Source organism: Lithobates pipiens, unplaced genomic scaffold (assembly GCF_037356315.1).
Source record: "Lithobates pipiens isolate NorthernLeopardFrog02 unplaced genomic scaffold, aLitPip1_a1.2 Scaffold_8, whole genome shotgun sequence".
In the NCBI taxonomy this organism is placed as follows: Eukaryota; Metazoa; Chordata; class Amphibia; order Anura; family Ranidae; genus Lithobates; species Lithobates pipiens.
This window is the reverse complement of record NW_027507903.1, coordinates 690,969,931-690,987,016: the sequence shown is the minus strand read 5'-3', so window position 1 is coordinate 690,987,016 and position 17,086 is coordinate 690,969,931. Positions and strand designations below refer to the sequence as shown.

Genomic DNA, 17,086 nt, shown 5'->3' with positions numbered 1-17,086 from the left:
AGAATCTTACATTCTTGTCTGAGGCTAAGTGACTCTCTCCCAGAAGGGCGCGATGGGCTCTTTTCTTGTCGAGCTTTAATTACATTGTCTCATTCTTACCCGGTACTAAGAATGTAAGGGCTGATGCCTTGTCACAACAATTTTCCTTCACTTCCAAGTCGGAGTCGGTTCCGGTTCCTATGATTCCTCCTGATCGTATCTTGGCTACGGTTCGCACCAGTCTTACTTCTCCTTTGGGTGACAAAATTCTTGCTGCTCAGGTCCATGCTCCTCCTGATAAACCTTGTGACCGCTGCTTTGTCCCAGAGAGTCTCCGTACTGCAGTGCTCCAGACTTATCATTCTCCCAAGGCAGCTGCCATCCTGGGAAGAATCAACTCATTTGGGCCATCTCCCAACAATTCTGGTGGCCTAGTCTACGGGCTGATGTTACTGCTTTCGTAGCTGCCTGTCCCATGTGTGCTCAGAGTAAGACTCCATGACACGTTCCAGTGGGCCTCCTACAACCCATACCCAATGGAGAGAGGCCCTGGACTCACCTGTCTATGGATTTCATTGTGGAATTGCCCAACTCCCAAGGCAACACTGTTATCCTTATGGTGGTTGACCGGTTCTCAAAGATGTGTCATTGTATTCCACTTAAGAAGTTGCCCACCTCTAAGGAACTGGCTTCCATTTTTGCTCAGGAGATCTTTCGCTTAAATGGGCTACCCAAGGTGATTGTCTTGGATAGGGGCAGTCAGTTTGTCTCTTGGTTCTGGTGAGCCTTTTGTGCACAGTTGGGAATCCAGCTTGTGTTCTCTTCTGCATATCACCCGCAGAATGAGCCAATCAGTCCTTGGAGCAATTCCTACATTGCTATATCTCTGACCATGATAACAACTGGTCTGACCTATTACCTTGGGTAGAGTTTGCTCACAACAGTGCCTTGAATTCTGCCTCCCGATTGTCTCCATTTATGGCGAATTATGGTTTCCAACCTTCCATGTTGCCTGACTTGTTTGTTCCACAGAGTATTCCTGCAATAGAGGAGCATCTCTGTGGTCTTTGTTCCACTTGGGCACAAGTCCAGGAGGCTTTGCGTCATCCTAATGATAGGTACAGACTCCATGCTGACCGCAGACGCCTGCCAGCACCTTCCTACCAGGTTGGGGACAGGGTCTGGCTGTCATCTCGCAACCTCCGGCTTTGTGTTCCCTCACTGAAGTTTGCACTTCGGTTTATTGGGCCATTCCGTATCCTTCGCAGGATTAACCCAGTAGCTTACGCATTGGAACTTCCACCAAGTATGCGCATCTCAAATGTGTTTCAGGTCTCCTTATTGAAACCGTTAGTCTGTAACCGATTTACCACCTCGGTGCCATGTCCTCACCCTATTCAGGTTGAGAACCATGAGGAGTATGAGGTACAATCCATTGTTGACTCCCATAGGTTCTGTGGGCGCATACAGTACCTGGTGCATTGGAAGGGGTACAGTCCAGAGGAACGCTCCTGGGTTTTCATCCTCGGACGTACATGCCCCTGTCCTCCTCCATAGACTTTTTCCCCACAAGCCCAGTGGCCCTCTGAGGGGGGGGTACTGTCAGGGCTGCCTTAGCCCTTCCTCCTCTTGGCTGGCCGCTCAGCTGTCGGCTAATTGCCAGATCTTTTCTCTCTCCGCTGTTAAAAGCTGTTTCCGATGATGCTCGTCTGGCCTGCCTATTTAAAGTCTCCAAGCTCATTTCTCCATTGCCTTCATGTTTGGTCACATCACTAGGAACCATCTCCTGCTGTTGTTTCAAGACTGGCTTCCTTCCTGCTTGCAGTTGCTCACCTTGGATCCCGACATCTGGATTGGCTGATTACCTGATCTGTTTTATGAACTTTGAACTGGCTGACTACCCAATCTGGCTACTGGACTCTGGCTTGCTTGTCTACGCTTTTTCTATTTACCTTTTTATTTTTATTAATAAACAGTGTGATTTGATTGTACTTCTGTCTCTGTCTGTTTCATGGTTCCTGACACCCTGTTAAACAGGGGCTGAAAAATTGGGCATATACACTGCAACCTCTCCCATATACTCTAGTTGTAGTGCAGGAATGAGCCCTGCTGCAAAGCATTGCATCAAAAATTGTAATTACACGCCCCTGTTAAAATGGGGCTGAAAAATTGGGCTGGTGGCATCACCCAGAACCAAAAATGTTCTTCCAACATATCAGCGGAGGAGGAAGAGGATAGACAGTCACTCAGCATAGGCAGTCTTGAAGGGATGTGATATTTAAAAAAAAAATGATTCGGTTACATCAGCTTCAGGTGGTTGGTAGCTGTGGGTGATCCAAGACTGATTCATCTTGATGAAGGTCAGTCGATCAACCGAGTCGGTAGACAGGCGCACCCTGTGATCGGTAACAAATCCACCAGCAGCACTGAAGGTGCGTTCCAAAAGAACGCTGGATGCAGGACAGGCCAGTAGCTCAATTGCATACTGTGCAAGCTCTGGCCAGTGATCCATCCTCAAGACCCAGTAAGCCAGAGGATTTTCGGTGAGAAAGGTGTCCAAGTCTGACCTTGCCCCTAGGTATTCCTGCACCATGTAAATCAGACGCTGGCGATGGTTGTTGGAACCGGTCATACCTTGGGGCTGCGGACTAAAAAATTGTCTGAACGCATCAGTCAGACGGCCACATTCTCCACCGCTCCTTATGACCGATGCCTCAGCAACATGTTGTCCAGGACCAGGAGTTTGTAACCTTCCAGTCTCTGGGAACGCGTTGCACAGACCATTCTGCAAGGCCTCCTGGAGATGTTTCATCCTCTGCTCCCTCTGCGACGGCAAGATAAGGTCATCAACCTTACACGTGTACCGTGGATCAAGGAGAGTGGCCAGCCAGTAATGGTCCCTCTCCTTGCTCCGAAGAATACAAGGATTCTTCCGCAGGCTTTGCAGAATCAGGGAGGCCAAGCAGCGTAGGTTAGCTGAGGCATTTGGTCCGGAGTCCTCTGGGTCACTAAGGACAACATGATCCGCAGCTACCTCCTCCCAGCCACGTACAAGTCCACAGGTTTCTTGGGACTGTAAATCATCCCTACAAGACTGCCGCTGCTGAGTGCCAGCCTCCACCTTCATGCTGACAGAATCATCCTCCTCCTCCTCTTCCTGTGTGATGGGTGGGACAGCAGGAACACTGTCTGGATAAAGGGGACTTTGAGAGGCAAGGAAGCCCTCCTCTTCCTTCCTCTGTTTTGCCTCAAGTGCCCTGTCCATTATTCCATATTGCGTATGCTCCAACAGGTGGACAAGAGGTACAGTGTCACTTATGCATGCACTCTTATTGCTCACCATCCTTGTAGCCTACTCAAACGGTGACAGGACAGTGCATGCATCCCTGATCATGCCCCACTGGCGTGGTGAGAAAAAACCGAGCTCCACTGACCCTGTCCTGGTGCCGTAGTTGCACAGGTACTCATTGATGACCCTCTGCTGCGTATGCAGCCGCTGCAGCATGGCCAACGTTGAGTTCCACCTGATGGGCATGTCACATATAAGGCGGTTCTTGGGCAGGTTCAACTTCTTTTGGAGCTCAGCCAGCCGAGCACAGGCATTAAATGATCGGCGGAAATGCACACAGACTTTCCTGGCCTGGTTCAGGACATCCTGTAAGCCCAGGTACCTGCCCAAGAACCGCTGCACCACCAGGTAAAGGACGTGAGCCACACAGGGTACATGGGTCAGTTGTCCCTGTCGGAGGGCGGAGAGGAGGTTGGTGCCATTGTTGCAAACCACCAATCCTGGCTTAAGCTGGCGTGGCGTCAACCACCTTTCGGCCTGCCCCTGCGGAGCTGACAAAATATCTGCCCCAGTGTGGCTCCTGTCCCCCAAACAAAGCAGCGCAATCACGGCATGGCACTGTTTTACCTGTGTACTTGCGTAGCCCCTTGAACGCCTACGGAGCACCACTGGTTCCGAGGACAGAGCACTGGAAGAGGCCATGGAGGAAGAGGAGGGGGTGGAGGAGAAAGGTGTGTGACAATCAGTAGTAGCATTTTGGAGGTGTGGTGGTGGAACAACCTCCAACACTATTGCACCTTGTCCTGCATCCTTCCCAGCTGCCAGAAGAGTGACCCAATGGGCCGTGAAAGACAGGTAATGTCCCTATTCATGCCTGCTGGACCATGAGTCAGTGGTAATATGCACCTTACCGCTGTCCATCCTGTACAGCGAGGCAAGGACATTGCCTTCCACATGCCGGTAGAGAGCCGGAATCGCCTTCCATGAGAAAAAGTTGTGTTTGGGGACCTGCCACTGAGGAACCGCACATTGCACAAACTCACGGAAGGGGGCTGAGTCTACCAACTGAAAAGGTAGCAGTTGAAGTGCTAGCAATTTAGCCAAGCTAGTATTCAACTGCTGGGCATGTGTATGGCTGGGAGTGAATGTCTTTCTACGGTCCAGCAGCTGGGGCAGGGAAATTTGCCTGCTACAATCGGACGTGGGTGTACTACTAGCAGAGTGCCCGGAAGCACTTGGCTGTGACAAACCTAATTCTACACCTTCATTCCTCTCAGAGCAGGTTTCAGAGAGGACTGAAGGTCTAGTGGGGTTGGAGATCCCAACTGATGAGGAGCAAAGAGAGGTCCGCTTTGTTCTTTGGTGTGGGTCTTTGAGGTACGCTTGCCAACGAGCTGCATGGCAAGTCAACATGTGTCTGGTCAAGCATGTGGTGCCCAAGCGGCTGATGTTTTGGCCACGCGAGATACGCTTGAGACATATGTTGCAAATAGCAGCGGTGCGATCTGATGCACTCGTCTCAAAAAAGGCCCACACCAAATAACATTTAGAATAACGCGCAGAGGCAGCACCCTGCACAGGCGGAGCTCTGCGGTGTGATTTAGTCAGTGTGCTGCCCCTAAGCTGGCCCCCGGAGGGCATCCTGCCTCATTTGAGATGTGCCTCCTCCTCCTCTCTCCTACCAGGCACCCACGTGGAGTCAGTGCCCTCATCATCCTCTACCTCTTCATCGCTGGAGCAAACCTGGCAGTATGCTGCAGCGTGTGGAACATGACTGCTAGATTGCTGTCCTTCTTGAGCATCCCCTCTCTCTGCGCTCACGCTACTGCCTTCCTCTAGCTGAGTATCATCATCAGAGCCTACAAAACACTGGGTATCCTCCTGAAGCATGTACCCAACACTGTGCTCAAAGAGTTCAGGAGACTCCTCAGGGGGACGTGGTGGGTCTAGGGAAGGAGTTACTGATAATGACATTGAGACGAGGGAAGAGGATGCGTTGGCAGCTGCTTTGCTAGTACCCTGAGCCTGGGTGAGAGAGGATGAGGAGGATGAAGAGGGCTTGGTCATCCACTCTACCAAGTCTTCGGCATGATGTGGCTCAACGCGTCCAGCTTCCGAAAATAAGGACAAGCGTGTCTCACGGCCACGTGCTGATTATGATGCACCGTGTCCACGACCAGCACTGTTGTCTCTAGACACAGAGCCTGTTTGCCCTCTTTTATCAGCTCGTGCCTGTCTGCCTCTCCTTGTTGGCCTTCCAGACATGGTAATGGCCTGAAGGGAGATGGGAAAACCAGAAATTGGGTAGTGTATATTGTGCTGGAGGCACACAACACCCACTAACTCCTGCAGATGCCTTTATTATAGAACAACAGGAATTAAAGGGTAGATACCAGTGTATACAGTGCTGTGCTGGAGGCAAGGTGGATAATGTTGTATACTGCACTCAGGTCACACAGACAACACCCAGAAACGCCTGCAGATGGCTGATAGCTCAATTACAGAAGAGAAATATAGCTATATAGGTGGATAAAGGTGTATACTGCACTCAGGGCACGCAGACAACACCCAGAAACTCCTGCAGATGGCTGATAGCTCAATTAGAGAAGAGCAATAATGTTAAATAGGTAGATACAGGTGTATACTGCGCTGAAGGTACACAGAGAACACCCACTAACTCCTGCAGACGCCAACACACTACATAAGGCCGCCGTGCTGGTGGCCTTATATAGTGTGGGGCGTGTACTACACAGCCTGAGCTATGATTGGCCACAGGCATCCTGCTAATGTCATGAACTTCAGCCACCTGTCTGTTGTGTAAATGAGTCTAGTCTGAGTATTCACACATTGTTGTTTGTGCTAATTAACCCTGTGTTTATGTTTATGGTAATGTTTATTGCATTGTTAGTGAGCTAGGAGCCGAAAAGTCCTATCCCTCAGTCAACTAGTCTGAGTGTTGATTTAGATAATCAGCTCATGCTATTTAGGTTAGGTTTTAGTCTTCTACTGTATTATAAATACTTGGCATTTTGGTTCTAATAAATCAGTCCATGTTAGCACTAATCAAGTCTCGTCTTGTTTTGTGCTTGTGAATGGTTGGAATATCTGATCTCTATATTCAGACTTAGGAAGCGGTATACTGACAGAAGCACTCAATCGGAGTGTGGGATCGGTTCCGTCACAGTTCTCTTTTCACATATTTATTTGTAAAACATTTTGAAAACCATTTTTCATTTTCCTTTAACTTTAAAATTAATGTCCACTTTGTGTTTGTCTATCACAGGGATATGCAATTATCAGACCTCCATCTGTTGCAAAATTACAAGTCCCATCATGCCTCTGCCTCTGGGTGTCATTCTTGTGGCTGTCAGAGTCTTTCTATGCTTCATGCGACTTGTAGTTCTGCAACAGCTGGAGGTCCGCTAATTGCAAATCCCTGGTCTATCATAATAAATCCCAATAAAATACATTTATGTTTTTGGTTGTAACATGACAAAATGTGGAAAGTTCAAGGGGTATGAATACTTTTTCAAGGCACTGCAAGTCTGTACTGGCAGCTGGCAATGCTATAAAGAGCATATAGGAGGGAAGGGAAATTAAATTATCCCCCAATATGTCTATATGTACATTATCCTATGGAGAGATTGGTTTCACTGTGGTAATCTAACATGATTGCTTCCATAGTGGTAAGTTACATCTCGGATGAATATTGGGAGCCATTTGTTAAAAAAATATATATTAGGGGGCTATTTATTAAAATAATTACCTTCATTAATAATTCACATAATGTGTGTAATATGTTTATTTCCTATAATCTTCAGCTCCATCTAGTGGCCATAATGTCATATATTACTGGTTGAGGTATATCAAGAAAATACTGTATTATGGCCACTAGATGGAGCTGAAGATTATAGGAAGTAAACCTGTTAGACAAATTATGGGGATTATCAGTGATGGTTGTAGAAATGACACAAGCTCATAATATTTTTATGTATATATAGACCTCCTAATGTATATGTAGGGGTTTTAAACATTATTGTTTCATAGTTAACTAAAATAAACTATAAATCATTTAAGAAACCTCCCCCCTGAATAATGATGTATCTGATCAGTGTGAACTAAGAACTCTGATTACCCCCAAATCTCCCAGCAGTATGTGTCATGTGACACGGGGCTGTTTTCTCCTTAGGATTATAGACAAAGGATTCCCCCGACCACTACACTAATCACCATAACATTTGGGGTCCTCCAGTCATTATGGATCACTGGACCATCTCAGAAGATCATTTCCATCAATGATAAATACAATCTGAAGAGACGGGAATGTGATGGTGGAGTTGATGAAAAGATCCTGAACTCTTCTAATGGGTGGACTGACCAGATGTCTACAGGAAATGTCCAGACTATGGAGACATAAGATGTCCTATCATCTAATTCCAATCTCTGGAGATGTGAGATGGAGGAAAACATTGGAAAGGATGGTCAGGATCAGCAGTCATACCTTGTGGGGAGGAGGATGAGGAGGAAGAGGTCGCCATGACATCAGAAGATGACCCGAGATGACATCACCTGGAAAGAGACCAAACAATAATAAAATAATTTGTAGTGCAATGAACAGGAATTTGCTTCCTTATGTGAATAACGATTGGCTGTCTAGGTGTCCAATCTGGGAAGATCTGAAATGGACTTCTGTCATTTACAGCCCATAACTATGATGGTCAATAAATAACTTCATTCCAGCATTCATCTGATTGGTATCTCGGGGGTCACAAAGGAATTTTACCCTGTTTAAGGCCCCAATTTTTACATGCCCATATATTTAGGTGTCACCTCCACAAATCTGTGCCATTCATAGCCAAGACTGGTACTAACCAGCACCAAAGGATCAGCCAGTAAGATGTCTATAGAGAGGTCAGGTAATAAAAATGAGAATACGCCAAAATAGAAGCGATGTGTGATCAGCAGAGACCTCCATTCAATAATAAGATGCTTCCAAGTGGATTCTTCAGGAAGGTCGGTAATTATTGTTCATAAAAAGGTTAAACACCATTAATGAATTTTGTGTCTCTTTAGTGGCCACTTTGTCAGGGAAAGGTGTACAGGACACTTTAATGGGTGGGATCTGTGTACATTCCTTTAGCACAGACTATACTGTACAGTATACTGATATGTAAGTTTTTTTATATATAATTATAATTATTCATGACCTATTAATATTCCTGGCCAGGGACGAAACCAGGGGGCAGGGGGGAGGCTGCCCTGGGTGCAGCATTGAGAGGGGTGCTGCAGCTGGTACTGATCCTCCTGCAACAGCTGAAAAGCCGCTTCTCCTCCTTTACCTCCCCCTAGCTTTCAACTGCTGCAGAAGGAAAATTCAGGGATCGGTACATACCCGTCAAAGCTGACCCAGCTGCCACGCCGGTTCCTGCCCCTTCTTCAGAACATGCCCCCCTTCACTCCTCTGTCCCCCTCCTCTGGTACCCCTGCATTGCTCACATCTTCTTCCTGGCTAGTCATGTAGTGTAGGCTGAATAAAAACATGATACTGAGCACAGAGAAGCCCATCATATGATCAGGAAGACAGCAACACAAGGTTATAACACAACCTTCCTCGGCACTCACTTTCCTGGTCTTTCCTTCCCCCACTATCCATCCTGTCTGCTGCTGTAGGTAATCTAGATGGAGAGCGGGGGAAGGAAAGACCAGGAGAATGGGTGCCAAGGAAGAATATGTTATAACTTTGTGTAGCTGCCACCCAGATCATATTATGAGCTTCTCCATGATGAGGATCACATTTTTTATTCAGCCTGCACTACACAACAAGGGGGAGGAGGTGAGCGCTGTGGGGGTACCAGTGCAGGGGGGGTAAAGGAGGGGAACCAGAGGAGCACGAGGGGAACCAGAGGAACACAGGAGGACCATAGGAGTAAGGAAGCCTGCGGGAAGCCCCCATGGCGTCAGAGTGGTGGGGTTACTTGTTTACATCACCTGGTGGCCCCGCCCTTAGCTATATAAGAAGTGTCACCCAGAAGAAGCGTCGCTTTTTCAGGAGCCTACCATGGATGTGAAACGGTTGCGGCTTTTTTTCTTCGGTTTGTCAGGCAGCATGGATTTACATTGTGGGACATTTTTTTTTTATTCTTTAACCACTTGCCGACCGCCGCACGACGATGTACATCCTATTTTTGAAGAGGGATATCTCGGTAACGGCAGCAGCTGCTGCCACAACCGAGATATCCATCACTTCAGGCGGCGGTCGGCTGTACGATAACGGTGGTCTCCGCGGCGCATCCGCCCATACCTCTTAAAGGTATATTTTTTTTAAATATCAGATTTTCTTTTTTTATTTATTTATTTTTTTTTTTTTGCATTTTAGCCCAAATATGAGATCTGAGGACTTTTTGACCCCAGATCTCATATTTAAGAGGACCTGTCATGCTTTTTTCTATTACAAGGGATGTTTACATTCCTTGTAATAGGAATAAAAGTGATCCATTTTTTTTTTTTAAACAGTGTAAAAATAAATAAAATCAATTAAAATAAATAAGAAAAAAAAAAAAAAATTAAAAACACCCCGTCACGACGAGCTCGCACACAGAAGCGAGTGCATACGTGAGTAGCGCCCGCATATGAAAACGGTGGTGAAACCACACATGTGAGGTATCGCCGCGATCGGTAGAGCGAGAGCAATAATTCTAGCCCTAGACCTCCACTGTAACGCAAAAAATGCAACCTGTAGAATTTTTTAAGTGTCGCTTATGGAGATTTTTGAGGCTAAAAGTTTGACACCATTCCACGAGCGGGCGCAATTTTGAAGCGTGACATGTTGGGTATCAATTTACTCGGCGTACCATTATCTTTCACAATATAAAAAAAAAATTGGGCTAATTTTACTGCTGTCTTATTTTTTTATTTAAAAAAGTGAATTTTTTCCCAAAAAAGTGCGCTTGTAAGACCGCTGCGCAAATAAGGTGTAAAAAAAAGTATTTCAATGACCGCCATTTTATTCTCTAGGGTGTTAGAAAAAAAAACAATATAAAATGTTTGGGGGTTCTAAGTAATTTTCTAGCAAAAAAAACTGTTTTAAACATGTAAACACCAAGTCTGAAAAAGAGGCCTGGTCCTTAAGTGGTTAATAAAGGACTTGTCTTTTTTACAATTTACATTTTTTACAATTTACAATGTACCCTGTTACCAATTCACATAGGGGGGCTGGGATCTGGGGGTCCCCTTGTTAAAGGGGGCTTCCAGATTCTGATAAGCCCCCCGCCCGCATACCCCCACAACCACCGGGCAAGGGTTGTGGGGATGAGGCCCTTGTCCGCATCAACATGGGGACAAGGTGCTTTGTGGGGCTACTCCAACGCACCCTCCCCATGTTGAGGGCATGTGGCCTGGTATGGTTCAGGGGGGTGCTCTCTTGTCCTCCCTCTTTTCCTACAGCCTGCCAGGTTGCGTGCTCAGATAAGGATCTGGTATTGATTTTGGGGGGACCCTACGTCATTTCTTTTTAATTTGGTGCAGGGTTCCCCTTAATTTCCATATCAGACCTGAAGATCCTGGTATGGATTTTATGGGGACCCCCGCCATTTTGTTTTATGTTTTGGTTTGGGGTTCTCCTTAATATACATACCAGACCCAAAGAGCCTGGTAATGGACTGGGGCAACCCATGCACTTTTTTTCATGAATTTTATCTATATTGCCGAGACCCGACAATTCATTACAGACACGATCAGTTTCAAATGACAATTTTTATTTAGAAATGTCATTTTGCTGTGGGATTGTTCTAAACACGGGAAAACTGTGCTACTTTACAGGAATACTATAGACACCCCCCAGGCACGATATCTGAAGCAATATTTCATTTTTACTGTTTCACTTTAACCACTTCAGCCCCAGAGGATTTTACCCCCTTCCTTACCAGAGCACTTTTTTGTGATTTGGCACTGCGCCTCTTTAACTGACAATTGCATGGTCATGTGAAGTTGTACCCAAACAATTGATGTCCTTTTTTTCCCCACAAATAGAGCTTTATTTTGGTGGTATTTGATCACCTCTGCGGTTTGTATTTTTTGCACTATAAACAAAAAAGTGCGACAATTTTGAAAAAAAAAAAACACTATTTTCTCCTTTTTGCGATAATAAATATCACATTTTTAAAAATAAAAACATTTTTTTCCTCAGTTTAGGCCAATATGTATTCTTCTACATATTTTTGGTAAAAAAAAAAAAAAATCGCAATAAGCGTATATTGATTGGTTTATGCAAAAGTGATAGCATCTACAAAATAGGGGACAGATTTATGGCATTTTTTTACTAGTAATGGTGGCAATCTGCATTTTTTTCGTGACTGTGACATTATGGCGGACACATTGGACACCTTTGACAAATTTTTGGGACCATTCACATTTACACAGCGATTTGTGCTATAAACTTGCACTGATTACTGTGTAAATGTGACTGGCAGGGAAGGGGTTAACACCAGAGGGCGCTGCAGGGGTTAATATGTTCCCTATGGGAGTGATTCTAACTGTGGAGGGAGGGGACTCACAAGGGGAGGAGACCGATCAGTCTTCCTCTGTACTGAGAACACACCATTGGTCTCCTCTCCACTGACAGGATGTGGATCTGTGTGTTTACATACACAGATCCATGGTCCTGCTGTGTTCCCGAGCAATCACGGTTGTCCGACGGACATCGCGGCCGCCGGGCATGCTCTCCGGGTCCCGAGCAATGACGCAGGTGCTCGCGCCCGCCCAGGATGGGAGATCCCATCTGCGGGCGTCATATGACTATACACCAGGGCTGAAGTGGTTAAGCATTAATAGAATCACTGCTCCCAAAAAAACGGATGTTTTAAAAAAAAAAGTTATATTGATACATGTCACTTGGGGCAGGACCCGGGTCCCCAAACACTTTTTATGACAATAACTTTTAATTTTTCATGTTCCTGTCCCATAGACTTTAACGGTGTTCGTGTGTTCTTCAGAATTTTTTGCCTGTTCGATATGTTCTGGTGTGAACCGAACCCGGGGGTGTTTGGCTCATCCCTAGCTAGGAGAAATAAGGGGTACCAGTGGTTTCCCATATAATCTGACATAGGGGTGTCTGGACTTGAAATGTTACAAATTATTTGAGGAAACTAAATATGTCCATATTATGGCTGTGCTATTATTAATTTGGAAGTTATGAAACATGCTGAAATTTCAGAACTATCCCAACTGTTTAAGATTTATCTGTATTAAGGTATTTACGACTAGACATGTAGACTCTGAAATATTTTGTTTCAGAATTTAGTTTTTGTCCAAAAAATACATTTATTTAGTTACGCCCAAAATTTGTTTTTATTTATTTTGTTTCGTAAAAAATGCATTCGTCCGACAATCCGAAATAATTAAGGTTGAATCTGTCATTGAAGGCTTATGGCATCTGTTGAATGTTCTAAGATTTGACGGAGCAGCTAAACTGTACGACACCGAAATCGTACATTTCCAGTCGAATGTTCCACCTACAAGCTATAGTAGAACTCTAATGTTGTATGACACTAGTAATTATTATATTTATTCATTATTAATATTAGTCAACCAACATTAGAATTCTTCTATAGCCTATGGGCAGAGCATTTGACCAAAAATGTCCATTTGCGGCGACTGCTTCGCCGAATCTTCATATCAAATCTTTTCTCTCTATGTAGAATAATCTTGAACTAATAGAGCTAAAGTTAGGCACATTCAACCACAGGTTCGATGGACACAGATCGCTATTGTCAGCGTCATTTTGAATCTCCTATCTATATTAACTGTTGCAACAAAATAATAAAGCATTTGTTTATGTTGGATTTTTTGGTTTTCGGATTCTGCACGTTCGTTATCATTTGTTAAAACAATAACAAAAATACCTGAAATTCAGATGAAAACGAATGCACATGTCTATTTACGACTGGTATCTGTTGGTTCTCTGGATTGAGAGGGTGACAGTTTTATGATAGGCCTGGACATCCTGCCAGGCCAACATTAGTTGTTTTCACAGGCCTAATGATGGTTCTCTAGGGTGAGATAACAACTTCTTTGAAGTATAAAGCTATGAATTCCTGGAAATAAGGGAGGAGGGAGAGGGTTCAGATTTCTACTGCAAAGTTTAACTGTTAGCCAAGCTGTCATGGCTGCCCCGAGTTTCTCAAATAACATGGCCACTAGCTACAGCTTTTCTTGTGTCCAGTATGTGATATTGTTACAATGATCACCGTGTATTAATACATAAGGGGGATATGATCTCCATGTATAAATACATAAGGGGGATATGATCTCAATGTATAAATACATAAGGAGGATAGGATCTCCATGTATAAATACATAAGGAGGATATGATCACCATGTATAAATACATAAGGGGGATATGATCACCATGTATAAATACATAAGGGGGATATGATCACCATGTATAAATACATAAGGGGGATATGATCACCATGTATAAATACATAAGGGGGATATGATCTCCATGTATAAATACATAAGGGGGGATATGATCACCATGTATAAATACATAAGGAGGATATGATCACCATGTATAAATACATAAGGGGGGATACGATCACCATGTATAAATACATAAGGGGGATATGATCACCATGTATAAATACATAAGGGGGATATGATCTCCATGTATAAATACATAAGGGGGATATGATCTCAATGTGGTACAATATTCTCTGTGAGTTATTCCATTAACCACTTCAATACAGGGCACCTTCCTTCCCAGCCCAATTTTCAGCTTTCATCGCTCTAGTGCTTTCAGTGACAATTGCGCGGTCGTGCTACACTGTACCCAAATGAAATTTTTATCATTTTGTTCGCACAAATAGAGCTTTATTTTGGTGGTATTTATTCACGACTCCGTTTTTTATTTTTTGCGATATAAGCGCAAAAAAAGCAGAAATTTGGAAAAAAAACAATATTTTCTTTTTTCTATTTTAAAAGAAATCCAATAAAATCTAATTTTGTCATAAATTTAAGCCAAAATGTATTCTGCTACATGTTTTTGGTAAAAAAAATTCCGTTAAGTGTATAATAATTGGTTTGTGTGATCACAGACATATGTACGCAAATGATCATGTACATATGTGTGCAGGTGATCACGTACATATGTGTGCAGATAATCATTGGGACATGTGATTTTAGTGGGACATATGTGAGGGACGTGTTTTTATTATTAGGGACATGTGTTTTTATTATTTGGGGACATGTATGTTTTGGGGACATGTTTGGGGACATTGTGTTTACACTGTGTGGTGATTTGTGTTTACACTAGACTGGTGATCAGTGAGTAAAAAGCTGTAAAAAAAACAGCCCATACTCACTGATCACCAGCCGGCTGCAGCGATCTGCTCTCCTCTCCTCAGCGATGACTTCTGTGTGAGGAGAGGAGGAGCAGATTGCCTAGCAACTGGCTGTTTGTTTACATCACATGACGGCCATGATTGGACACGGCCGTCATGTGATCAGGTGGGCCAATCACAGAGCCCTCCTGCCGATATGAGATGCTCCATGTCCGGGTGACACGGGCACATCGGGATCGCGCCACTGCGATCCAGCTCCTTCTGATGGACGTTCCTGAACTTCCTATCAGAAGTAGACGGCTCCCACCCGGCCGTATATGTGCATTGGCCGGGTGGGAAGTGGTTAAACGTTAATAGCATATAATACACTGAGTTGTTTGACTTATTACTTTAATGTGGTGCAAAGATGTCTGAACCCAGAGTGTCAGGTGGGTTGGAATGTTCACAAGGTCATGGAGGTGCAGATGAGCAGGTAAATCCAAGCAGTCCCCAAGGGGGTCATGCTACATATACTTATAGATAGAGTATGAATGTTACAAAAAATGGTCACTGCTCCCATCTATAACTTATCTCTACAGCAAGGATCACTGGAAGGGCAATGCATTTCAAATAAACATATGCCGCACCACTAGATAAATAAAATGCATAGTGCTGAAAACACTGGAGGTGATACCCAAACCTTAAAATAACTAAATATAATATAGTTCTGCGCTGTAAAATAAATACCAAGCACAGGGTGTGGAAGAATGTACACAATGCAATGCTGCATATCATACAGCCATATGTAGGCAAATAACAAATAAAGTGACAATGTGCATAAGTGCAAGTGATATACTAAAATATCATCATCTCCTGATGAAGTCACATTACCATGACAAACACGTGTCGGGACGTACAGGCACCGGAAGTGATGACGGTGAGCTCGTTGCTCGTGTTTGTTTTGATTTTTTTTACATAATGCAAATGTGAGTACTCTGGCCGCGTACACACGGGCGGACTGTTCGCTCAACTTTGTCCGCTGAACAGTGTTTCAGCGGACAGTCCGCCCGTGTGTGGGCTTTCAGCGGACAGTTTCAGCGGACAGTTTGACGGACAAAGTCTTTCGGAAATTCCGAAAAACTGTCCGCTGAAACTTTGTTTGAGCGAACAGTCCGCCCGTGTGTAGGCTACTTTCGAAATGAGCAAACTGTTCCCGCTCGGAGGAAAGTCCGCTCATTTTGAAGGCGTGTCAAGGTAGGCGGGGTTCGCGCCTGGAATGGACTTAAAGGGGAACCCCAACGCTGAAAAAAATCGGCGTGGGGGTCCCCCAAAGTCCACAACAGACCCTTGTCCGAGCACGCTACCCGGCCGGCCAGGAAAGGGGGGCGAGCGAGCGCGCCCCCCCTCCTGAGCCGTACCAGGCCGCGTGCCCTCAACATGGGGGGTGCCTTGGGGAAGGGGGGGCCGCGCGGCCCCCCCACCCCAAAGCACCTTGTCCCCATGTTGATGAGGACAAGGGCCTCTTCCCGACAACCCTGGCCGTTGGTTGTCGGGGTCTGCGGGCGGGGGGCTTATCGGAATCCGGGAGCCCCCTTTAATAAGGGGGCCCCCGGATACCGGCCCCCCACCCTATGTGAATGAGTATGGGGTACAATGTACCCCTACCCATTCACCTGTAAAATAAAAGTACCCAAAAAAAAAACACAACACACGAGAAAAAATATTTTATTGCACAGCTCCGGGGGTCTTCCGTCTTCGGGGGTCTTCTCGCCGGACTCCTCCGCTATCTTCGTGTAGCTCTTTTGCTAGCGGAGGAGCCCGGCTTTCTTCCTCCCCGCCGCCGGCCTCTTCTCCCGACTTCGGGGGTCTTGTCCCCCTCTTCGGTTCTTCTGCCGGGCCACCGCGCCTTCTTGTAGCTCTTTTGCAGGCGGTGGCCCGGTCTTCTGTCGCCGCTGTCGCCGTCGCCGCCTTCCGTTCTTCTTCTTCTTCTTGTTCTTCTTCTTCTTCTCCAGGAGATGTTGACACGACGCTCTCTCCGGGCCGGAATGCCAGAGCCGCCCTGCGCTGCCATTTATATAGTGACAATGGGGCGGTGTCACATGGTATATGTCACATGGGTTGGTTACATGGGTTGATGTCACATTGTGACCCCGCCTCCTTACGATGTCATAGTCCCCATGTGACATCAACCCATGTGACCAACCCATGTGACATATACCATGTGACACCGCCCCATTGGCACTATATAAGTGGCAGCGCAGGGCGGCTCTGGCATTCCGGCCGGAGAGAGCGACGTGTCAACATCTCCTGGAGAAGAAGAAGAAGAAGAAGAAGAAGAAGAAGAAGAAGAAGAAGAAGAAGAAGAAGAAGAAGAAGAAGAAGAACAACGGAAGGCGGCGACAGAAGACCGGGCCACCGCCTCTAAAAGAGCTAGAAGAAGGCGCGGTGGCCCGGCAGAAGAACCGAAGAGGGGGACAAGACCCCCGAAGTCGGAAGAAGA

The 17,086-nt window shown here is 45.5% G+C and overlaps 1 protein-coding gene across 3 annotated transcripts in view; it reads right to left on the bottom strand.

Annotated features, from left to right (window-relative positions):
- LOC143963522 (NACHT, LRR and PYD domains-containing protein 3-like) overlaps nucleotides 1–17,086 on the bottom strand; it is a 262,510-nt gene that overhangs the window by 53,205 nt on the left and 192,219 nt on the right. For all 3 annotated transcript variants that reach the window (XM_077473192.1, XM_077473191.1, XM_077473193.1), the window contains exon 2: nucleotides 7,770–7,837. In XM_077473192.1, the coding sequence (XP_077329318.1) occupies nucleotides 7,770–7,806 (37 nt within the window). In that variant the 5' untranslated portion in view covers nucleotides 7,807–7,837. The remainder of the gene's footprint in view (nucleotides 1–7,769; nucleotides 7,838–17,086) is intronic.